The 23,888-nt window shown below is 42.4% G+C and overlaps 1 protein-coding gene across 1 annotated transcript in view; it reads left to right on the top strand.

Annotated features, from left to right (window-relative positions):
• Positions 1-1,213: 1,213 nt before the first annotated feature.
• Positions 1,214-23,888, top strand: part of tbrg1 (transforming growth factor beta regulator 1) — a 28,517-nt gene continuing 5,842 nt past the window's right edge. The window contains exons 1-32 of the mRNA XM_061827698.1: positions 1,214-1,441; positions 2,373-2,521; positions 3,652-3,780; positions 3,980-4,141; positions 4,224-4,353; positions 4,513-4,646; positions 4,728-4,884; positions 5,737-5,840; positions 8,362-8,411; positions 9,055-9,171; positions 9,297-9,424; positions 9,763-9,911; positions 9,987-10,112; positions 10,467-10,628; positions 10,829-11,012; positions 11,081-11,211; positions 11,291-11,456; positions 11,931-12,034; positions 12,793-12,854; positions 15,804-15,920; positions 16,045-16,175; positions 16,515-16,663; positions 17,215-17,376; positions 17,881-18,055; positions 18,128-18,185; positions 21,169-21,263; positions 21,408-21,527; positions 21,913-21,970; positions 22,052-22,134; positions 22,308-22,344; positions 23,259-23,321; positions 23,607-23,852. Coding sequence (XP_061683682.1) covers positions 1,290-1,441; positions 2,373-2,521; positions 3,652-3,780; positions 3,980-4,141; positions 4,224-4,353; positions 4,513-4,646; positions 4,728-4,884; positions 5,737-5,840; positions 8,362-8,411; positions 9,055-9,171; positions 9,297-9,424; positions 9,763-9,911; positions 9,987-10,112; positions 10,467-10,628; positions 10,829-11,012; positions 11,081-11,211; positions 11,291-11,456; positions 11,931-12,034; positions 12,793-12,854; positions 15,804-15,920; positions 16,045-16,175; positions 16,515-16,663; positions 17,215-17,376; positions 17,881-18,055; positions 18,128-18,185; positions 21,169-21,263; positions 21,408-21,527; positions 21,913-21,970; positions 22,052-22,134; positions 22,308-22,344; positions 23,259-23,321; positions 23,607-23,852 — 3,990 coding nt within the window. The 5' untranslated portion in view covers positions 1,214-1,289. The remainder of the gene's footprint in view (positions 1,442-2,372; positions 2,522-3,651; positions 3,781-3,979; positions 4,142-4,223; positions 4,354-4,512; positions 4,647-4,727; positions 4,885-5,736; positions 5,841-8,361; positions 8,412-9,054; positions 9,172-9,296; positions 9,425-9,762; positions 9,912-9,986; positions 10,113-10,466; positions 10,629-10,828; positions 11,013-11,080; positions 11,212-11,290; positions 11,457-11,930; positions 12,035-12,792; positions 12,855-15,803; positions 15,921-16,044; positions 16,176-16,514; positions 16,664-17,214; positions 17,377-17,880; positions 18,056-18,127; positions 18,186-21,168; positions 21,264-21,407; positions 21,528-21,912; positions 21,971-22,051; positions 22,135-22,307; positions 22,345-23,258; positions 23,322-23,606; positions 23,853-23,888) is intronic.

A 23,888-nucleotide genomic window follows, 5' to 3' on the forward strand; every position in this document is an offset into this window, starting at 1 on the left:
AGATGGCAGGAAGTACATACAGTAATTAATCGATCCATTTTTGGTGACATTTTCAATTGTAAAATATGTGCCTTGCTCTATAAAGGTTGGAAATCACTGGTTTATGGCGGCAGCGATCTAAATTCAACTCACTTCACAATAAATGCCCTCCATATGCAAGCAAATATGTGCCATCAGGATTTGAATCTGAAATGCCGCAGAAAACAGGATTTGAATTTGAAATGTAAAGTGATCACACTTTCAATAGTTGTATTTCATTGAAACTTTTCAATGTTAACAATTCTACCGGCTAAAATTTGTCTGAAATTCATCAAACAGCCAGCCAATCCAGTCACGCTTTCTTAGTATATGACATCACGTGACTAAGAAAGCGTAACTGGGATTGGCCAGGTGTTTGGTTCTGACCTGAAGTAAACCTACCTGGTAGCACAGAGGGTGAATTTTAGACAGTGAATTGTAGTCGGTTGAATTTCAGACAGCGAATAGTAACGAGTTTAATCGTTAACATTGAAAAATTACACTGAAATCCAACGATTGAAAATGTGATCACTTTACATTTCAAATTCAAATCCTGTTTTCTGCGGCATTTCAAATTCAAATCCTGGTGGTACATATTTACTTCCATTCCTCAACAATTTATAGTGGTGTGATATGATCCGGCACAGTAACCATTGCTGCAAATGGTGTCGAGAGTTCAATAAATTGAAGAAGCTTCAAATGATTAGCAGTGTGATAACCTTGAACAGTGTCCATTGTACAAATGGTGCAGGTACTTTTGAAGCACATGTGTGGCCATTTTTGGTCAACAACAGATATGCAAGTAGTGCAGAGTGGGAAAGGGTGAGAAGACTGTCTCTCGGTGTCACGACCAGAACACGGGGTTGGACCCAAATGCACGACTCGGGAGATGCAGAGGCAGTTCGGGAAAAGTGTTTATTCGGTTCAGTGTCGGGGAACAGGCAGGCGGTCAACGGGAGTAGCAGTAACAAGAACGTCAGGCGTAGGAGGCAGAGTGAGTGCACGAATAATGTATAATTGGACCGACAGAACTATGAGAACAAAAATTTGTCAGCATGTTGCGATGGAATTGTAAGTTTACCGTTTAAGAGGTTGATGCCCAGAGGCAAGAAAGTGTTGGACTGTCTGACATTAGATGGATGGTGTGAGTAAAACTGCGCTCTGACGGACATATATTGTAGGAATACCTTAAGAGCTACTACGATCTGCGAGAGGAGCCCTCGGGAAGCTGGAGGCGGAGCGGCGTGTCCTTGGCGTCCAAGCTGAAAGACATGCAGACGTTCTTCGGGCTCAACGCAACGGGAGCCCTCGATCGGGACACGCTGCAGGTAATGAGGAGGCCACGCTGTGGCGTTCCAGATTCCGAAAAGTACGGCGGTTACGTCCGAGGGGAACCATGGAACAAGAAGGTCATCACGTACAAGTAAGAAGTGATTGCTTTTGTTGAGAAAATCGACAATCATTTTTTTTAGGTAATTACCTCAAGATTTTGATATGAATGTCCTGTAAGAAATTGGAGTTTGATAGTAAAAACTACTCATATTGTGTTTAGGGTGTTGATTTATTTTTACAGTTGTTTTGCGGGCTATAATATGTGTTGCGATTGTTTTTGTATAAATTTAGGACAAGGAAGGGCGGCATGGTGGATCAGCTGGTAAAGTGTTGGCCTCACAATTTTGAGGACCCGGGTTCAATCCCAGCCCTGCCTCTCAAAGAGTTTGCATGTTCTCCCCGTCCCTGCGTGGGTTTTCTCCGGGCACTCCGGTTTCCTCCCACATCCCAAAACATGCAACATTAATTGGACACTCTAAATTGTCCCTAGGTGTGATTGTGAGTTGGCTGTTTGTCTCGTTGTGCCCTGTGATTGGCTGGCAACCAGTTAATGGTGTTCCCTGCCTCCTGCCCCTTCACAGCTGGGATAGGCTCCAGCACTCCCTGCGACGCTCGTGAGGATAAGCGGGAAAGAAAATGGATGGAGGACAAGGAAGACTTTGCAGCTCAATCAGATCAATGAGTACAGCTTCCACTGTCAAGTAGAAAATATCATATTTACCAAAAACTGAACTGTATAATCTGAAAAAGAGGAGAATTCACTGCATTGACTGCATACATTTTGATAACAAAAATCTGAAATCAAGCGACAAAACAAAAAATAACTCAAAAGGGAAAGCTGATTGTGTAAAAACAATAAAAATGGAAACAAACAGCGACGTAACTCTTAGTTAAATATATACTAGAATTTCTTAGCTGTGTGTCCTATTGATGAAATCATCTTCTTCACAGTTATGATGTTGAGTGTTTGAACTTCGGTTTCATGTTGACGGTGATGAAATGAGGAATTTGTCCTGTGTCAGCACCGGCAGGTACACCCAAAACATGCCTCGGAGCACCGTCGACTCCCTGCTCGAGTCCGCTCTCGGCGTTTGGGCCAGAGCCAGCGGGCTGACGTTTGTCCGCTCGCACACCCGGAACGCTGACATCAGGGTGGACTTTGTCACCCTAGGTGGGTGTTTTGTAAACTCATCCAAACACGGATGGATAACACGCAGTGAACTTCTGTTGATGGCCGACTGCACTCTAGATGAGACGAATTAAAAATAGTGATGGTCTCTTGCTGTGAAAAGAGTATTATTACCTCTGCCAAGTGAGGAAAAAAAGTGATGAGTTTTTGTACTCTTTTTTTTTTTTTTTTTTGCATAACATAAGCCAAAATGAGCCAGTCAGATGGTTTAAGTTTGACATCTACGCAGTTTAACTGGATTTTGTTTAGTTTTTTTGTTGCATTTCTTTTCTGATTGGTTTCAGTGAAACCGTTTTTCCAAGACTATAAATGATGGAGGACCGTTCTACCAATTCCAACCAGGATAAGGGATCTATTTTTCTGTTTTTCCACAGATGACATTCATGGACTCAAGAATTAAAACTGGTTTGGTCCTGGCATCTAACGTTTTACTGGGGGGGAGTTAACTGGTTGATACTTTTGTGTTTTTACGTGGCTTTAAATTGTCGTCCACTGGCTCGCTCTTGTCAGAGCGCACACTGCTCGTTGTAGAAACTGCCAGAAAGCAGTTGGACAAACAAACACAAAGAAATATGACCCTCCATTGTCCAAAGTTCCAGGACTCATGTAAACAAAAGATAGATTTTCGAGTCAAACTACAAAATATGACTTTTCAAATTCAATGTGGGACTAGAACATTTACTATATTCAGTGTTCAAGGACAGGAGAGAGTTGTGCTAGGCCCTGAGACCCTGAGACCCTGACGGTTTTTGGCCAAGAAGACAAAACACTCACCCAACCCGGCTCAGTGTGATATTTTTTCCTTTCCCAAGATCATGGGGCTCATTACGGGGACCCATTTTGAAGATGTGGATGACTGACATCAAGCTCCGGAAGAATCCTTCCAAGAGCGCATGAGGGTGTTGCGGAGATTGCTGAGGAATTCCATTTGATTCCGCTGAGATTACTACAGAGGAGAAAATTTGTAACTTGTATTTTAAATATACTGTTTGTGGCACCAGTCTTGGAATCTTTCTGACATGTTGCTACCTCAGTGGAGGCCTCCACTCTAAGTACTGTGGTTATGTTTCATCTTCTTATTTCAATCCTTGTTCTGTTTGTTTATATTGAAGAACACGGTGATGCGTCTCCATTCGATGGACCCGGCGGCTCGTTGGCTCACGCTTTTGGTCCAAGAGCAGGAGTTGCAGCAGATGTGCACTTTGACGATGATGAACGCTGGACAGCAACAGGAACTGCTGGTTGGTTCCTCACGTCAGAATCAGAATCATCTTAATTCTGCCACTATTTCAAAAACAAATGGGATTTGTCTCCGGTAGTTGCAGCCGCTCTAGTACGACAACGAATAGTTGGCACATTTAACCTTTGCAAAAAAAGCAACGTCTCATTTTATTTTATTTTGAAACTCTATTTGTTTTGTGTTATGCTTCTCCGCTGCAGGTTTTAATCTTTTAGTGCTGGCTGCACATGAATTTGGCCACGTGTTGGGTCTGAAGCACTCGAGGAACCCTGCATCACTCATGCACCCAAACTACAAGCCGTATCACTCAGGGGCCAACCTTCTATCCAGAAAGGACATGATCAATATCAAAGCACTTTACCGTAATCTCATCTATTGCAATTTAATTACAAAAAATATCATCCTGTGCATCCTGCTTCTCAAAGTTTTGATCATGTGTGACAGGTCCACACCAAGATCGCCCAAACAACTTCCCATGGCCGTTGTCTCGACGCATACGAAACAGATGTGCTCCAGATGTGACCTTCGATGCCGTATCCACACTTGGAGATGCCACCATCTTTTTCAGAGACAGGTCCATTGCTGTTCTTTTTTTTGGGGGGAGGGTAGGATGGGGGGATGGAGGGTCACTTAACCCTAGAGAACCCATGGGGTCACAATTGTAAAAGAGGATTTGGATGTCTTGGGTTCTCTAGAGTTTAGCCTTAAAACTGCTCACATTGTTCCCACCCAGATATCTTTGGATTAAATACAACAACGCGGATGATATCAAAGAAGGTCCAACCTCGAACTTCATGCCCAAGATAGAAACTAGAATTGATGCCGCTTTCTGGGTACCGCGCAGGTCTACCGCGTACCTCATTCACGGTAAGTGTCTCGTACTGTCCTGTACAATGAAAATTTTTCAATGTGAGTTTTGTAAGACTTTCATCCCATATGTTGTGAGAGAATCCATTTTCTGGATGGTGAAAGGCTCTGTGGTGAAGGGAAAGCCCAGAGCTCTGTGCCACTTTGGCTTCCCTGCGTGGGTACAGGACATCGATGCCGCAGTGCACATTGTCAAAACAGGACGTACTCTTTTCTTCGTGCATGACATTTATTGGAGGTAAAACATACACGCTACATGACACATTTGTGCTAATTTTAGGTGGACTACGTAAAGTGTGTTGTGTGAATAGAAAGAGCTATCATTTGATTTATTTAATAAAAAAAAATCTGCGGTTGTCTATTTGGAGGGGAGGTAAACCGTTTTACTGGTACATTGAAATACCAGAAGGACTCATAACCTCAAGGACATATTGTAAACATGGACTTGCGCAACTTTTGTTTACAGCTCAACTTTGTTAGAGGTCAGCGCTGTACTGGGTGCCGTTGCATTTTAGTTTGCACAGTGTGACTGTGAACCATGACCCTGTTATTTGTAAGTTAATATCATAAGCCAACGGCACGGGGGCAGACCCAAATGCAGGACTTCCAGGTAAAGGCATAACAGGAAGCGAGGCCCACTGCCAGTTCGTTCTGTCATAAGCCGGTGGCACGGGTGCGGACCCAAATGCTGGACTTCCAGGCAAAGGCATAATGTTCAGGGTGGTTTTCTCCTAAAAACAGGTCAATACCAAAAGGCGGTCTGAAACAAAGCAGAGGCACCAAAACGCGAGGATAGGCAAGATCCAAAAAACATGGAATAAGGTCCGATGACTATGAGGCAAACTAACAAGCATAACAAGACGTGATCAAACTAAAATGGCACAGACTCACTGTGACAAAGGTTTGGTCTACACTAACTTACGCACAGTAGCGGAGTACCCCAGACTGCAGTGAAGCATCTGCAACGAACCGGCAAATGCCGATGACGCATTAACCATTTAAGTACTTAGTTCATTAGTGTCCCAAATGTGACACCGTTGTGACAGCTGTCCAAGGTGGACTTGTAACTTTGTTGTCTCATTTTTTGCAGTTACAATGAAAACAGAAGAGTGATGGACTTTGGTTACCCAAAGTATATCAGCGAGGACTTTCCTGGTCTCAACTCAACAATAAATGCAGCTGTTCACAAAGAAGGTAACACTCTGGAGAAATTGTCATCCTTTGCGAGATAACATTCATTCACTTCAGTGATGCAAATTCCGATTCCGTTGTACTTGATCTCAAAAACGAACGCAGTGCAATTCACATCACACATGTGCGGTCGCCTGTGGCAGACTCCCTTTGTGCCCCTTAGTTTAATTACCAAATTGTGCAAACTGAATACACTTGGCAAGATGTTTGAATGACAAACTAGGGGCAGACAGTGCACTGCCCCTTGAAAGACAGTTACCGAGAATATCCATCCATCCATCCATCCATCCATATTTGGCTAGGTGGGGTACACCCTGAACTAGTTGCCAGCCAATCACAGGACACATATACAGTGTAGAAAATAAGTATTTGAACACCCTGCTATATTGCAAGTTCTCCCACTTAGAAATCATGGAGGTGTATGAAATTTTCATCGTAGGTACATGTCCACTGCGGGAGAGATCATCTAAAAAGGAAAAATCCAGAAATCACAATGTATGATTTTTTTTAATGATTTATTTGTGTGACACAGCTGCAAATAAGTATTTGAACACCTGAGAAAAACAATGTTAATATTTGGTACAGTAGCCTTTGTTTGCAATAACAGAGGTCAAACGTTTCCTATAGTTGTTCACCAGGTGTTCACACACTGCAGGAGGGATTTTGGCCCAATCCTCCACACAGATCTTCTCTAGATCAGGCAGGTTTCTGGGCTGTCGCTGAGAAACATGGAGTTTCAGCTCTCTCCAAAGATTTTCTTTTGGGTTTATGTCTGGAGACTGGCTAGGCCACACCAGAACCTTGATATGCTTCTTCCAGAGCCACTCCGTGGTTTTCCTGGCTGTGTGCTTCGGGTCATTGTCATGTTGAAAGACCCAGCTACGACCCATCTTTAACGCAATTTAGAGTCTTTAATGTCTCTAACATCCATGTTTTTGGGATGTGGCAGAAAACCGGAGTGCCCGGAGAAAACCTACGCAGGCACAGGGAGAACATGCAAACTCCACACAGGTGGGGGTGGGATTTGAACCCTTGTCCTCGTAACTATGAGGCAGATGCTCTAACCAGTTGCCCACGGTGCCACGTAGTAGGAATATATCTACTTTGGTACAAAAATATACTTACTGCTATGCATTTAATATCAGAAATATCAACTATATATTCAAAGGAAAACTATGCAATGTGATAGCTTTGGAAGGGCAAGCCCATCATTATCATTATGATCATCTTCTAAAAAGCAGTTACAAAAGTAAGTCACGAGTAATTTTGTCATCTTAAGGATGTGATATTTTTTCCATCTTAGGTTTCATCTACTTCTTTGTCGGACCACAAGTCTACAAGTACGACTACACCCGCAAACATGTTGCTGGAGTTGAGAGAGCAAATTCCTGGCTTGGGTGTTGATGCCCAACAATGACCCGGGACTCGTCACCTGACTACAAATCACATGAGAAACCTGTAAGTTGTAGTAAAAAAAAAAAAAAAAAAAAAAAAGGCTATTTAAACCTAGGAATGTGTGCGGTTTGGGTCCAAGAGGTGAATGACATGTTCTTCACTTTGGTGGATATCTGATACTTCTTGAGCCGACCTCCTAAATTGCCCAACATCACTTTTCACATCCATGCTGTTTAACACTGAGGAACATGGCTGGCCATATTTAGCCGGTATGGTAATGAGCACTGTGGAAGACTCTCTACTTGGGCTTTACCAGCATGACACGGCAGAATGTTCTCAAGCAAGACCATGTAGTTGGGTCTTAATTACAACCTGAAGCAAGCAGTGTTGCAATTTAGCCTCACTGAGTTGGCATGTTGTGTGGTATGTTTCTGTTTGTAACAGTGGAGCATTTCCAGATCGTTGATGAAGCTTTGGCTGCAGACAATGGGAAGACAAGGCCTTCATGAGACACTTTTACTGCTGCACCCTCATTACTTTGTATGTACTCTACATATTGCAGTCTGGATTAATATTCTTACCACTTGAAAATGGTTCCAAATAAATAAAGCATTCAGTTCTCCAGTATTTAACTCCAGGATTTTCCTAGGCCAATAGGATGCTGGACTCCATTCACTCTTACAAAAGCAGCTGGACTATGTTTCTTTTTTTTAATCAAAGATCATCATAAAAGCAAAACGAACAACACATGTATGCCAGTGGTCAATGGGAGGAATTAACTAATTTAGCATTTGTTCAACTGATTCCACTGTATATTTATTACGGATTTGTAATACTTATGATAGAAATTTTGGAGTGCATCATCTTTGCTTGGTCAAGGTTCAGTTTAACGAAGCCATATTGCTCAATTAATATTGATTCTTCATTGTTGTGCAATCAGAAGCCCGGCCCAAAATCACAACTGTATTGTAGGCTTGTCTGAAGGTTATCGACAAAAACACGACAGAAGACACTGCGTACGCTGGGAATATTAGCGAAAAGGATACAAGTAAGAGTAGAACTACGATGCGTCGATCTGCTTTATGGACGCTCTTGTTTGTTTTGGGGATTTTGACTGTGAGCCGTGCAGCGCCGACCATTGCCCCAACCGTTTCACCAGAGGAAAACGAGCTGGCTGAGGTAAAATATAACCATACAAGACTCGCCTGTGTTGTTTGCATGCTCTCTCCCTGCCTGCATGGGTTGTCTCTGTTTTTCCCCTCAAACATGCATGGGAGGTTAAATGAAGACTCAGCCATGAATGTGAGTCTGAATGGCAATTTTTTTACATGTGCCCTGTGATTAGCTGGCTACCAGTTCACCTCTCGCCCAAAGATGGCCGGGATGGGCGCCTCATGACGATAATGAATGAATTATATCAAGACAAAAAACATTTTAATAATAAAGTTACACATGATGATGCCGGAGGCTCAGGTTTTCTGCTATGAATATGAGTCTGATGACACTACGTAACTTCCATTGTACACTTTTATTTTCATCACGCTCCTTTTCTAGACTGGCTTTTCTTATGAAATTTGTGTTGCTGAAAAGCAAAAATGAGCAAAAATCTAAAACAATGCCTCCAACTAATGTCTTGCTGGATTAGCTGAGGTATCATATCGATATGAAACGATATCCTGATGTCTTGTTTGACATAATTCAACATTGAATCCTGAATTGTAGGATCACAATGTTGCATTTCTCAAAATTCAATATTGTATTTTGCACTTTACGATCACTTTAGACATTGCACTGCATAACTATGTGTCTTGCTTTGCCTTAGAACTATCTTTTCCAGTTTTACAATGATGTTGGGACCACAAACTACTCGAGAAGAAGCCTTGTTAAGAGCAACTTCACTGAAGATCTGGAATCCATGCAGGAATTCTTCGGCTTGGAGGTAACAAGCCTAATGGACGCTCTCCAACTGGAATAGATTCTTTGGTGAAATGTTGCTGTGTCTTGCCCAGAATACATCTAGTAAATAAGATGTTTTGCTTGTTATTCATGGATCTGGGCTAAAAGGTGACAGGGGTCTTGAACAAAGAGACTGTGGAGGTCATGAAAGCTCCCAGGTGTGGTGTGTCGGATATCAGCCTCTATGGACACTTTGCAGGGAAACCAAAATGGAACAAGAGGCTCATAACGTACAGGTAAATAAGGTTATGTCTCATTCATCATAAACAGAGCTTGATTAGTAGTTTGATGGGAGCCTGAATGTGGAAAAAAAGCACTGTAAACTTCCTGCATGGTGGAATCGTGGTTTGGCGTTCTGGTTTTCCCCACATGTAAGTTCAAATTCAGTCAACGTCATTGACCAAGATACCGACACTCTTTGGTCCCTCGATGGTACACAGTTGTTGCCCACTGCTCGATGGGATTGTTAAAATCCATAGAACAATTTTATTGGACGTTGTGCTTGGGAAGAACTTAAACATTTGTTGTTGTTGGTTATGGTGTGATGAGTATGGCTTCCGTGTGACTTGAGCAGGATCACTCAGTACACTCCAGATATGAGCCAGAGACAGGTGGATGATACCATTGGTCAAGCCTTCCAGCTATACAGCGATGTCATCCCACTTGACTTCAAGCAGATCTACAGCGGCACTGCAGACATCATGATCCTCTTTAAGGGTGGTTGTAAGTCCAGATGGAAGAACGGGTTACATAAAAACATTCACAACTACTTTTATAATCTCATCTGTGTTTTCATAGATCATGGGGACTTTTATCCTTTCGATGGTCAGGGTGGAGTCTTGGCTCACGCAAACTCTCCTGGAAGACAAGAGGGAGGAGACACACACTTCGATGATGATGAATACTGGACATTAACACAAAGAGGTACTTGCGCTTTGCTGAGGCTTATTGAAGTGGAGGCAAAATTGAGTCATTATGGGCTTTTCCACTAATTGATCAGGAATTTTGAGCTCCGGAGGTTCCTGCAAAGGTTCCTCCAGTAGGAAATCCCTAATAGTGTTCCATATAGACTAAGCCCGCTGTTCAATGCTATGTGAGATTGTGTGTGTTTGCTACAGTTGCAGATGATGTGCACGGATTGAATGTTGTTCTAGTTTCTATGTGTAGGGGGCCATGTGCAATTTTGTTGCGTTAATACAGTATCCAATGATAGTAAAATGAAAAATTGAAACTTGAAGCCAACTCAGTGTGCCTGACTTTTGTTCTTGCGGAGTTCAGGTGTGAATCTGCTGCTGGTGGCAGCGCACGAGTTCGGCCATGCTTTGGGATTGGACCATTCCAGAGACAGACGCGCGCTGATGTTCCCCACATATCATTACGTCAACACAAATGGCTACAAACTGCCAGATGATGACAGGCGAGGGGTTCAAGCACTCTATGGTGAGCGCAAATCAATCAAATGCTACTCATTAATGATCAATGGTGAATAAATCCAATCTTGTGACCAATCGCACAACTACATATAAAGAATCATGAGTCTGGATGGATTGATTCTCATAACCTTTCATGTTGAGTTTGGTCCAATACTTAGGAAGCTCTGTTCTACATGATGAATGTTTGCATTGTTCTTTGTCTCTTAGGTAGCCGCACACAAGCGCCAACAAACGCCCCAAAACCCAATCCACCACCTGAACCAGAGCCGGAGGATCCAGCAGAAGAACCAGAAGACTCGCTTCCAAACCCTCGTGATGAGCGATGCAGCAGAAATTTGGTGTTTGATGCTGCCACATCCATTAGAAGAGACTTGTACTTCTTCAAAAATGGGTATATTTTAAAACTCTGTTCATAAAGGATCAATATATTGATATCTTCATGCTTATGTCCCTCGCCAGATACTACTGGAGGAAGAGTACCATGTTCCAAGGACTACGTTTCACAAAAGTGAACACTGTATGGTCACAAATCAACACAGTTGATGCTGCATATGAGGTCCAAAACAAAAATGTTTTTTATCTCTTTGAAGGTAAATGTTATGGAGGTGTGGTTATATTGCAAGTACTGGATGTTAATCAACATTACATCAACTTTCTGTTTCTCTCCAGGTAATAGGTTCTGGGGCATAAGGGCCTCTTCAAAAACAATGCTACCAGGCTATCCAAAGTTGCTGAGCAGTTTTGGGCTCCCTGCAACAGTCAGTAAAATCGACGCAGCCGTCTATTTACCAACGACAGGAAAAGTATTGCTATTTGTGGACAAACAGTATTGGAGGTGAGTGGATGTTGCTCAGCACAATCCTCTCGAGCTATTCAACAATTAATTGACTTTGATTTCAAATTCCAGCCCGAAGGTTCCAAAGGAAAACACTCTGAAATTGATATATCCGATTCAGCGCTCAAACTTTCAGCACCAAAATTGTTAAAACACATCCTGTCTCACTCCATTTTCTTCCAGCTTTTGGATTATTGTTTGATTTTTGGGATCATTTCCTTGGAATTTGATGATAAATTTTGAGTTCTTCAGCCACAGAACCATTCAAATTCTGAACATCCATTGCCAAACTAAAAAATGTATATTGGGAAACAGTCCACTTTTTTTTTCATCAGCTCTGTCCAAACATTTTAGAAAGAAGAAGACCACAAAGCTCTTCTGCTGTGAGGTTGCGACATCTTGATAGTTTTGATGCGACCACATTGGTTTATTGTTTCAAAGGCATTCTAATATTGTCTGTGTGTTCTCCCGCAGCTATGATGAGAACAGAAACCAAATGGATTTTGGATATCCACGACCAATTGCGAGAGACTTTTTTGGGGTCAGGTCCAAAGTTGATGCAGTTTTTGAGAACTATGGTGAGAAACCCTTCTTCTTCTTCTTCTTCTTCTTCTTCTTCTTTTTTCTCTTTCAGGTTGTCCCATTAGGGGTCGCCACAGCATGTCATTTTTTTCCGTCTAAGCCTATTTCGTGCATCCTCCTCTCTAACACCCACTGTCCTCATGTCCTCCCTCACCACATCCATCAACCTTTTCTTTGGTCTTCCTCTCGCTCTTTTGTTTGGCAGCTCTATCCTCAGCACCCTTCTACCAACATACTCACTCTCTCGCCTCTGGACATGTCCAAACCATCGAAGTCTGCTCTCTCGAACCTTGTCTTTGGCTGTCCCTCAAATGAGCTCATTTCCAATCCTATCCAACCTGCTCACTCCGAGCAAGAACTTCAGCATCTTAATTTCTGCTACCTTGAGTTCTGCTTCCTGTTGTCTCTTCAGTGCCACCGTCTCTAATCCATACATCATGGCCAGCCTCACCACTGTTTTATAGACTTTGCCCTTCATCCTGGCGGATACTCTTCTGTCACATAAAACACCAGACACCTTCCGCCAACTGTTCCACACCGCTTGGACCCCGTTTCTTCCCTTCCTTACCACACTCTCCATTGCTCTGTATTGTTGACCCCAAGTATGTGAAGTCGTCCACCTTCTCTATCTCTTCTCCCTGCATCTGTTTTACTTTTTCTGTTCGCGTCTGGGGATTACTCTGCCTACCCATTTTGTTTATTTATAATATTGGCCAAATATGAGTTGGATGAAAACGATTTTTCTCCCTCCTAGGATACATCTATTTCTCATCTGGGCCAAAACAGATGGAATACTCCCCACCATATCGGAGAGTGGTCCGAGTGCTGCTCAACTATGGCTGGCTCAATTGTTACTAAAAGTGACAGTACAACATACATTTTTCATATTGTTACGAACTTGCACAATAAATGGCTTCCTGATATTTTCTGCTTCTTTTTACGACACGGAAACAGCGTCACACCATTACGGTTAAGATTCTGTGAAGAACCCAATTCTACTTTTTTGAATGAACTTGAAAATGAATCTCAGCTTTCATCGACTTCTCTTTTTCGTATTCAAGTACAACTACACCCACAAACATATGTTGCTGGAGTTGAGAAATCAAATTCCTGGCTTGGGTGTTGATGCCCAACAATTACCTGGGACTCTTCACCTGACTACAAATCACATGATAAACGTGCCACATGTAGTAAAAAATACAAACAAACAAACAAAAGATCTTCTATTTAAACCTTAGGGCGGCACAGTGGAACAGCTGTATAGGCTTGGCCTCGCAGTTGTGTGGACCCAGGTTCAATTCTGGCCCCGCCTGTGTGGAGTTGGCATGCTCTCCCCCGTGCCTGCATGGGTTTTCTCCGGGCACTCCGGTTTCCTCCCAAATCCCCAAAAACATGCATTAATTGCACACTCTAAATTGCCCCTAGGTGTGATTTTGTGTGCGACTGTTGTCTGTCTCCATGTGCCCTGTGATTGGCAGGCAACCAGTTCAGGGTGTACCCCGCCTCCTGGCTGTTGACAGCTGAGATGGGCTCCAGGACTCCTGCGACCTTTGTGAAGAGAAGCGGCTAGGAAAATGGATGGATGGATTTAAACCTAAGAATATATATGGTCTGGGTCTAAAAGGTGAATAACATAATCTTTAATTCAATGATAGTGATACTGAAACTTCTCGATCTGACCTCCTAAATAGCAACCCAGACATAATTTTTCACATTGATGCTGTTTAAAACTGAGGAACATGGCTGGACCTATTTAGTCGGTATGGTAATGAGCACTGTGGAAGACTCTCTACTTGGGCTTTACCAGCATGACACGGCAGAATGTTCTCAAACAAGGCCGTGTAGTTGGGTCTTAATTACAACCTGAAGCAAGCAGTGTTGCAATTTAGCCTCACTGAGTTGGGATGTTGTGTGTGGTATGTTGCTGTTTCTTTGTGGCATCCAAAAATGCTGTAACAGTGGAGCTTTTCCAGATCGCTGATGAAACTTTGGCCGCACACATTGAGAAGACAATGGGAAGACAAGGCCTTTCTTGATTATTGCTGCACCCTCTTCACTATGTATGTACTCTACGTATTGCAGTCCTCACTGAGTTGGCATGTTGTGTGGTATGTTTCTGTTTGTAACAGTGGAGCATTTCCAGATCGTTGATGAAGCTTTGGCTGCAGACAATGGGAAGACAAGGCCTTCATGAGACACTTTTACTGCTGCACCCTCATTACTTTGTATGTACGCTACATATTGCAGTCTGGATTAATATTCTTACCACTTGAAAATGGTTCCAAATAAATAAAGTAATCACTTCTCCAGTATTTAACTCCAGGATTTTCCTAGGCCAATAGGATGTTGTACTCCATCTACTCTTACCAAAGGAGCTGGACTATGTTTCTTTTTTTAATCAAAGATCATCATAAAAGTGAAATGAACGCTGTAAACAACAAAAGTATGGCAGAGATCATTGGGATGAATGAACTAATTTAGCATTACTTCAACTGATTCATGGCACTTTGCACGATTCTACTGTATATTTATTATGATTTGATGTAATAGATATTGGGGAGTGGATCATCTTTGGTTGTTCAAAGTTCAGTTTAACGATGCTATATTGCTCAATTAATATTGATTCTTCATTGTTGTGCAATCAGAAGGCGGCCCAAAATCACCCCTCTATTGTACGCTTGTCTGAACGCGATTGACAAAAACACAACAGAGGACACTGTGCATCCTGGAAATCTTAGTGAAAAGGAGAGAAGTTAGAGTAGAACCACGATGCGTCGATCTACTTTATGGACGCTCTTGTTTGTTTTGGGGTTTCTGACTGTGAGCCGTGCAGCGCCGATCATTTCCCCGACCGTTTCACCAGAGGAAAATGAGCTGGCTGAGGTAAAATGTAACCGTACAGATATTCCGTCCTATCAGATGATCAAGAAAATTACTTGCAGAACATTCCTCGATCCTTAATTTCCTCTAAAGGATGAAGTTCAGTACAACATCTCATGGTGAAGACAATTTGTTACGGACAACGATGAATGTCCAATTTGGTCAGAGTAAAGAAAAACTAATCGCCTTCAATATAATGGGACGAAAAACAATCTGTTCAAATTCAGACTTGCCTGTCTGGAGTTTGCATGCTCTCCCCGTCCCTGCCTGCATGTTTTTTTTTCTTTACTAGAACTTCCTCCCATATCCCCAAAACATACACGGTAGGTTAACTGAGGACTCTAAATTGCCCATAGACATCAATGTGAGTGTAAATTCTGAAATTCTTGGTTGGTTGCATGTGATTGGCTGCTGACCAATTGAGGGTGTATTCTGCCTCTCGCTGGGATAATTTTCAGCATGTCCATGACCCCCTTGAGGATATGTGTAACAGAGAATAAATGAATGAATGAATTATATTAAGGCACAAAATGGTTAAAAGACATGACGTGATAATGTGGGAGGCTAAAGTTTTCTTCTTCTTCCATCGTACATTTTTCTTATCTTCTCCCCCTTTGTTGAGACTGACTCTTCTTATAGAATTTGTGTTGCAAAAAGCCAAAGTAAAAGGTTAAAACACCACTGCCTCCAACTAATGTCTCGCTGGATTGGCCTCGGTATCACCTCGATATCCTGATTTTTGACGTCATTCAACTTTGAATCCTGAATTCTAGGATCAGAATGGGCATCTCTAATCATTGAACACTGAATTCTGAATTTTACGATCACAAGAGTATTCCAATTTAGACACTGAACTGCGTAACTATGTGTCTTGCTTTGCCTTAGAACTATCTCTTCCAGTTTTACAATGATGTTGGGACCAGAAACTCCTCAAGTGCGAGCCTTGTTAAGAGCAACTTTAGTGAGGATCTGCAATCCATGCAGGCTTTCTTCGGCCTGGAGGTAACAACCATAATGGACGCACTCCAAATGAAATGGATTCGTTGGTATAATGTTGCTGTGTCTTGGGCCAGAACACCGAGTAAATAAGATGTTTGTTTTTTTATTCATGGATATGGGCTAAAAGGTGACAGGGGTCTTGAACAAAGAGACTGTGGAGGTCATGAAAGCTGAAAGCAGGTGGTGTGTGTCGGATATCAGCCTCTATGGACACTTTGCAGGGAAACCAAAATGGAACAAGAGGCTCATAACGTACAGGTAAATAAGGTTATGTCTCATTCATCATAAACAGAGCTTGATTAGTAGTTTGATGGGAGCCTGAATGTGGAAAAAAAAGCACTGTAAACTTCCTGCATGGTGGAATCGTGGTTTGGCGCTCTGGTTTTCCCCACATGTAAGTTCAAATTCAGTCAACGTCATTGACCAAGATACCGACACTCTTTGGTCCCTCGATGGTACACAGTTGTTGCCCACTGCTCGATGGGATTGTTAAAATCCATAGAACAATTTTATTGGACGTTGTGCTTGGGAAGAACTTAAACATTTGTTGTTGTTGGTTATGGTGTGATGAGTATGGCTTCCGTGTGACTTGAGCAGGATCACTCAGTACACTTCAGATATGAGCCAGAGACAGGTGGATGATACCATTGGTCAAGCCTTCCAGCTATACAGCGATGTCATCCCACTTGACTTCAAGCAGATCTACAGCGGCACTGCAGACATCATGATCCTCTTTAAGGGTGGTTGTAAGTCCAGATGGAAGAACGGGTTACATAAAAACATTCACAACTACTTTTATAATCTCATCTGTGTTTTCATAGATCATGGGGACTTTTATCCTTTCGATGGTCAGGGTGGAGTCTTGGCTCACGCAAACTCTCCTGGAAGACAAGAGGGAGGAGACACACACTTCGATGATGATGAATACTGGACATTAACACCAAGAGGTACTTGCGCTTTGCTGAGGCTTATTGAAGTGGAGGCAAAATTGAGTCATTATGGGCTTTTCCACTAATTGATCAGGAAATTTGAGCTCCGGAGGTTCCTGCAAAGGTTCCTCCAGTAGGAAATCCCTAATAGTGTTCCATATAGACTAAGCCCGGTTCAATGCTATGTGAGATTGTGTGTGTTTGCTACAGTTGCAGATGATGTGCACGGATTGAATGTTGTTCTAGTTTCTATGTGTAGGGGGCCATGTGCAATTTGTTGCGTTAATACAGTATCCAATGATAGTAAAATGAAAAATGAAACTTGAAGCCAACTCAGTGTGCCTGACTTTTGTTCTTGCGGAGTTCAGGTGTGAATCTGCTGCTGGTGGCAGCGCACGAGTTCGGCCATGCTTTGGGATTGGACCATTCCAGAGACAGACGTGCGCTGATGTTCCCCACATATCGTTATGTCAACACAAATGGCTACAAACTACCAGATGATGACAGACGAGGGGTTCAAGCACTCTATGGTGAGCTCAAATCAATCAAATGCTCCTCATTCATGATCTATTATGGATAAATCGGTGGCACGATGGATCAGTTGGAAAGCCTTGGCCTCACAGTTCTGAGGTCCCGGGTTTGATCCCGGACCCGCCTGTGTGGAGTTTGCATGTTCTCCCCGCGCCTGCGTGGGTGTTCTCCGGGCACTCCAGTTTCCTCCTACATCCCCAAAACACGCAACATTAATTGGACGCTCTAAACTGCCCCTAGGTGTGATTGTGAGTGCGACTGTTGTCTGTTTCCATGTGCCCTGTGATTGGCTGGCAACCAGTTCAGGATGTACCCCGCCTCCTGCCCGTTGACAGCTGGGATAGGCTCCAGCACTCCCTGCGACCCTTGTGAGGATAACCAGCTAAGAAAATGGATGGATGGATATGGATAAGTCTAATCTTATGACCAGTTTATCGCGAGGTTCAGCACTTGGGAAGCTCTGACCTACATGACAGTTCTTTGCATTGCTCTTCATCTCTCAGGTAGTCGTACACAAGGGACAGAAAACTTCCCTAATCCCAATCCACCACCTAAACCAGAGCCAGAGGATCCAGCAGGAGACCCACTTCCAAACCCTCGTGATGAGCAATGCAGCAGAAGTTTGGTGTTGGATGCTGCCGCATCCATCTGGGGAGACTTGTACTTCTTCAAAAACGGGTATACGTATGTTTAAATTCTGTTTACAAAGGATCAATATATTGATACCATCATGCTTGTGTCCCTCACCAGATACTACTGGAGGAAGAGTACCATGTTCGAAGAAATCCGTTTCACTAAAGTGAGCACAGTATGGTCACAAATCAACACAGTTGATGCTGCATATGAGGTCCAAAACAAAAATGTTTTTTATCTCTTTGAAGGTAAATGTCATGGAGGTGTTGTTACATAGTAAGTACTGCGTGTTTATCAACATTACATCACCTTCCCGTTTCTCTCTAGGTAATAGGTTCTGGGGCATAAAGTCCTATGGAAAGACAGTACTACCAGGCTATCCAAAGTGGCTGTCCAGTCTCGGCCTCCCTGCCACAGTCAGTAAAGTCGATGCAGCCGTCAATGTACCAACGACAGGAAAAACATTGCTATTTGTGGGCACCCAGTATTATAGGTGAGTGCATGTATCTCAGCACAATCCTCTCTAGCTGTCCAACCATTGATTTGCTTGGATTTCAAATTCCAGCCTGAAGGTTCCACAGGAAAACACTCGGAAATTGATATATCCAATTCAGCGGTCAACCTTTCAGCACCAAAAATGTTAAAACACATCCTGTCTCACTCCATTTTCTTCCAGGTTCTGGATTATTGTTTGACATTTGGGACCATTTCCTTGGAAGTCGATGATAAATTTTGAGTTTTTCAGCCACAGAACCATTCATATTCTGAACATCCATTGCCAAACTCCATATTGTTCCGTCACTATCTAAAAAAATGTCCTGGCACCGTACTTAAACTGTACTGGACTATACCAAAATCCAGCCATCCGTCCACCCGTCCATTTTATGATCCCCTCATCCTCACAAGGGTCACGGGAGTGCTGGAGCCAATCCCACCAGTCATCGGGAAGAAGAGTACACCCTGAACTGGTTGCAGCCCAATCACAGACTGTACCAAAATCAAAACTAAAAAATTCTTATTTCGAAAACAGTATACATTTTTTTCCAGCTCTGTCAAAGTATTTTAGAAAGAAGAAGACCACAAAGCTCTTTTGCTGCTCGGTTGCAACATCCTGATAGTTTTGATGCGACCACATTGGTTTCCCGTTTCAAAGGCATTCTAATACCGTCTCTGCACTCTCCCGCAGCTATGATGAGACGAGAAACCAAATGGATTTTGGATATCCGCGATCCATTTCTAGTGACTTACATGGTGTCATGTCCAAAGTTGATGCAGTTTTTGAGAACTACGGTGAGAAACCCTAATTCTCATGCAAACACGTCTTGTCCATTTAAAAATGATGAGTATGTTACATGTCGGCCAAATCTAAGTTGCGTGATCCTTCTTTCTCCTTAGGACTATTTTATTTCACAGCCGGCCCACTCCAGATGGTATACGACCCGTCAATGCAAAGAGTGACTCGAGTGCTGCTCAACTATGACTGGCTCAATTGTTACAAAAAGTGACAGTACAACATACAATTTTCACACTGTTATGAAATTGCACGATAAATGGTTTTGCTTCTTTGCAACAGGAAACAGCACCTTCACCCTTGTTGGTGGTTTTAGTTTTAGCCAAACCAGAAGAATAAATCAGATGAATAAATAAGCGACAACACATCATTTGCATCTCTTTCAACAAAAAATAGTCTGATACTACACCAAATAAAATACACAAAAGGTACACCACAGATGTCAACATGTTATATTTTATGCCCCATCTGTCACAAATCCCTGTAATTGTTCACTGCACATGAAAGTGACCACAAACTGTCCACAACAGATGACATATCGTGTAGCAATGACTTTGCAAAAAAAAAAAAGAAAAAAAAGAAAGGATAGGCACGGAGCCCCTAAAGTACGGACATTGACATTGAGAAAAAAAAAAACTTGTTTCTCATTGTAATGAGTAAGCTTCTCATTGTCATGAGTACGTTTCTCATTATAATGAGTAACTTACTCATGACAATGAGAAAAATAAGTTTTTTTTTTTTCCCAATACGTCCCCCCCCCCCCAATGTCCCTTGAGGGACTCCGTAGAAATGTGTGATAAATGAAATCTTTTTGGACTTTTACACATATTTCCAAAAGATGCAGAGCCAGTCCACATGCAACATGGAAAGACTAATTTCTTCCCGTATATCAAATTCAGGTGTATTGTCCTCAGAAATGTATGTGCCATGATTAAAGGTCATAACTTGTCTGTCAAAGAAGATGAAACGATGACAATTTCATTTAGGAATTCAGCTCGTAATTTGTTTTTGTTCAGCAATCTAATTCTTCTGAGAAAAAGATGATCACCACTACAGCACTGAATTGCTCGTGCTTGCGTTTGAACTGTTGGTTTATCATATGAATTCATCATTAATTAAATATAATTCTTGGCCGACCAACTGCACGAGTCAAAACAAGCAGCTGCTCAGGGCACGGTGGCCTCTAGGGTGCGCCACAAAATCTAGAAAAACTTTCACCTTCGACAAATCCATCCATCATTTTTTTAAAAAATCCGATTAAATTATGTATAAATGCTTTCCATTTGCAAAGCGGATGATAATGTAAAGAGACTTTGTTCACACCCTATCTCCGGGTACGTTCGGGAATTCATTACGAGGGTGCCTCCCACACTCCTGAACGAGATCAGTGAAAGTGTCAGAATGAATTCCCAAACCTGCCTCAGAGAAGCACAGGACTTTCCATTTTCGATGCGTTTACGAACGACTGTAAGTGGCTTGCAATGTGGATGGATGGATGTGTTGGCCAATGGCTGCGATACGTCAGTGCGTCCGCCACATTGGATGTGGCAGTTCTGCCTGGAAACGTCTCGTCCTGCCTGCCGTTAGGTGTGGAGCGAGCAGTCGTCCTCCCTCGGTCTATTATCACGGTTTGGTTTTTGGAATAGAAGAAGAGTAAAGGCGGAAGTGTATTGGCAATAAAACGATTGATTGATTGAGTTAAAAAGAAGGCGTGCAGGCAACAAAATATAACGGTTATTATTGTTGTCGACTTTGCTCGAATATCATAACATATACCACTTTACTTACAGGCTTTAGCTATGTTTTTTTTTTTTTTTTTTTTTTTTTTTAGCGGAGGTTGCTGCTCTTGGCCGTTTGCAAACATTAGCCTTTAGCTTGTCTGCGTGTTAGCAAAACACCAACACGCAATATTCTGAACACAGTACGAAAGTCAGCAAAACTGTTACTGTGGCTGTCAACGAGGTTAGTCTTCTTCAGGCCATAAAATGACCATTTGCTAGTTCCTCCTGTGCTGTTCAGCCGGGTGGACAAATTTCTGTAATTTTGTTATTTCACTCACTAACTTAAGATAACCTCTTAAACGTTTCTTGCTTCTCATGATTACAGGATGGAGTCACTCAACACATTTGAATCAGAGATGGAGGCGGACGGACAGGGGAGCTATTCCTTATTTCCATCTCTGGATAACATTGCTGGTCTTTCCGTGACGGCTGATACACTGGAGAGGTTTGTAATTATTGTGACTAAAACAAACAAGCCTTTTGGTGTCTGCCTCACTATTTTGAGGTCCATAGTTGTAATTTTGTCTGCATGTCCTCCCCGTACTTGTTGTTTTGGTCTAGATACACCAGCTTCCTCCCTCGTTCCCCCAAAACATGCTTGTTAGAATATTAGACTGTAAATTGTCCATGGGTGTGAATGCAAGTGTAATTGGTACAGAGAAGGTGCAAAGGATGGATGGCATACTAAATTCTAGTGTTGTATCCAGAGTATTTTTTGGTATTGCATTTTTTTACACATCAATAATTGTTAAGATGAAATCAGAACTATTGTATTCATTCATTCATTTGTTCATTCATTCATTCATTTCACGATTGTATTGTATTCACAGCGAACCGCCGAGTGAAATCCCAGAGAAACCGAACCTCACCTGGCTTGACGCTGCTCAGGTTTGTGATTTTCTTCCCAAGGTTAGCACACTGAAATGAACAGACTTTTGATTTATTCTTTGTTTTGTATAACACATGTAGATTGTTTTGGAGGAATCAGGACATCCAATGCACATAAAGGAGATCAAGCAGAGGATCATTGATCGGGGACTTGTTCAGTCCAAGTATGGCCATTTACCACATTTCCTTTTAACCAGCATCCTCACGTTTTTCTAAAGTGGATTTGCAACATTTGCTTCCTCTTGTTGGTTTATATGATGCAAATAAAATGCTCAATTTACTTTGAATTAATGTTGTTATATGGACTGTATGTTAAAACACTTCACTATTTTGGCAGTGCAAAGTCGAGCCTGGAAGCTGTCATGTATCGCGAGGTAAGGAGGCTTTTTCGTTTACATTCCATACATAATTTTACATTTATTTGAGACTTATGTGAGTCTGAGGATGCGCGTCAGAAAAACAATGCCTCCTTGAAATTTATCATCACGGAAAACAGATATTGTAATCCTCTGCTATATCATGGTTCTTGGGCCGCAGGTCCACTATTTTGCAAATATTTTCAGTTGCTATTATATCCTTTATCAAGTTTGTACAATACTTTTGTGTTATCCACTTGCATTGTCTCACAATATTATAAATTTAATTATGTGTTTGCCTTGGCGCTTATGGCCAATATGGCGCTGTATCCAGTCGCCACGCTGGAAATTTCATTAATTAGGATTTACATCATTTCACCAAAGTACTTTAAGCCAAGAATAATTATTTGACTTTCCCTAAAGTCTGCTTCTAACGGAGCCAACGTCCCTCTGCCAGCAGCTTGGTGCTGTCTTGAATGGGCGTTACCACAACAATGACAATTTATCGAGGTCTGGAAAAAAAATCTCAGTTGCATTTATGGAACGATAACCTGCCCTAATCTGCCTCTGATTGGCTGCTGGCTGGGACCAAGGCAGGGGTCTTAACTTCTAGTGGACGATGATTCGCAGAAGCGCTTAAGCAACACACACACACACACACATACGTGAGTGAGCAATGGTGTGTTTCTGTGGATGCAGATTTACCATGCTTTATGATTCCCTGCTCATCTGTGTGTGTCTCAGCCGCACAACAAATGAGATCCCTGTATTTACCTTTTTTGGTCAGTTCATTTTGTGTTGTTTTAGTATTTCTTCCGTCCTTTCACGTTACCATTGTCATCTGAACTGAGGCAGGCAAGTTATTAGTAAAACCCTGATGTGGCTCCTCCAGCCTGAATGTTGTCTGGCTCAGTCTCAACATTCTGTTTCAGACACAAAAAGGCAGCAAGAGATTCAAGAGGATTGAGAACAGAAATGGAGTCTTTGCATTGCTGGTGAGTTCCACAGGGGAAGTGCAAATGTCATACAATATTGTGCTAATTATTTTGATACTTTGTGACATTGTGCTGGTGTTGTAGATCCCATCGGTTGTTTGTAGTGGGATCTTATACATATTAAACCATACTTTGAGCTATGATCCCCAGTTGAAATAATTTTGTCGTGTCGTTTTTTGTGTGCACATGTTATCAATTATTGAACCATTTCCATTGTAGTTTTCATCCATCCTTTTGAGTGATGCCAACGCAAGTGTCCTGGGCGTTTATTGTCTTTTCCCTCAGACAGACGACGAGCGGCAGCAGGCTCTGAAGGCCTTCGCGGCTCAGGCCTTCCTCGGCGCACCGCAGCAGAACTCCGCTTCCGCCTCGGCACCCGGCGGCAGCGGTGCTGCCGTCGCCCCCTTTCCGTCCCCTGCTAGTTCCTCGGAGAACAAAGCCAAGATGAGGCGAGGCGTGCGGAAAAAAATGAACGAAAAGTACCGAGTGAAGTACCTTCGACTGCGCAAAGCAGCACGGGCCATGATATTTGTGAGTAGTTGAAGTCTTCAGTCAACTAACTAGTAA

The sequence above is a fragment of the Syngnathoides biaculeatus genome, chromosome 8, assembly GCF_019802595.1.
Source record: "Syngnathoides biaculeatus isolate LvHL_M chromosome 8, ASM1980259v1, whole genome shotgun sequence".
Taxonomy (NCBI): domain Eukaryota; kingdom Metazoa; phylum Chordata; class Actinopteri; order Syngnathiformes; family Syngnathidae; genus Syngnathoides; species Syngnathoides biaculeatus.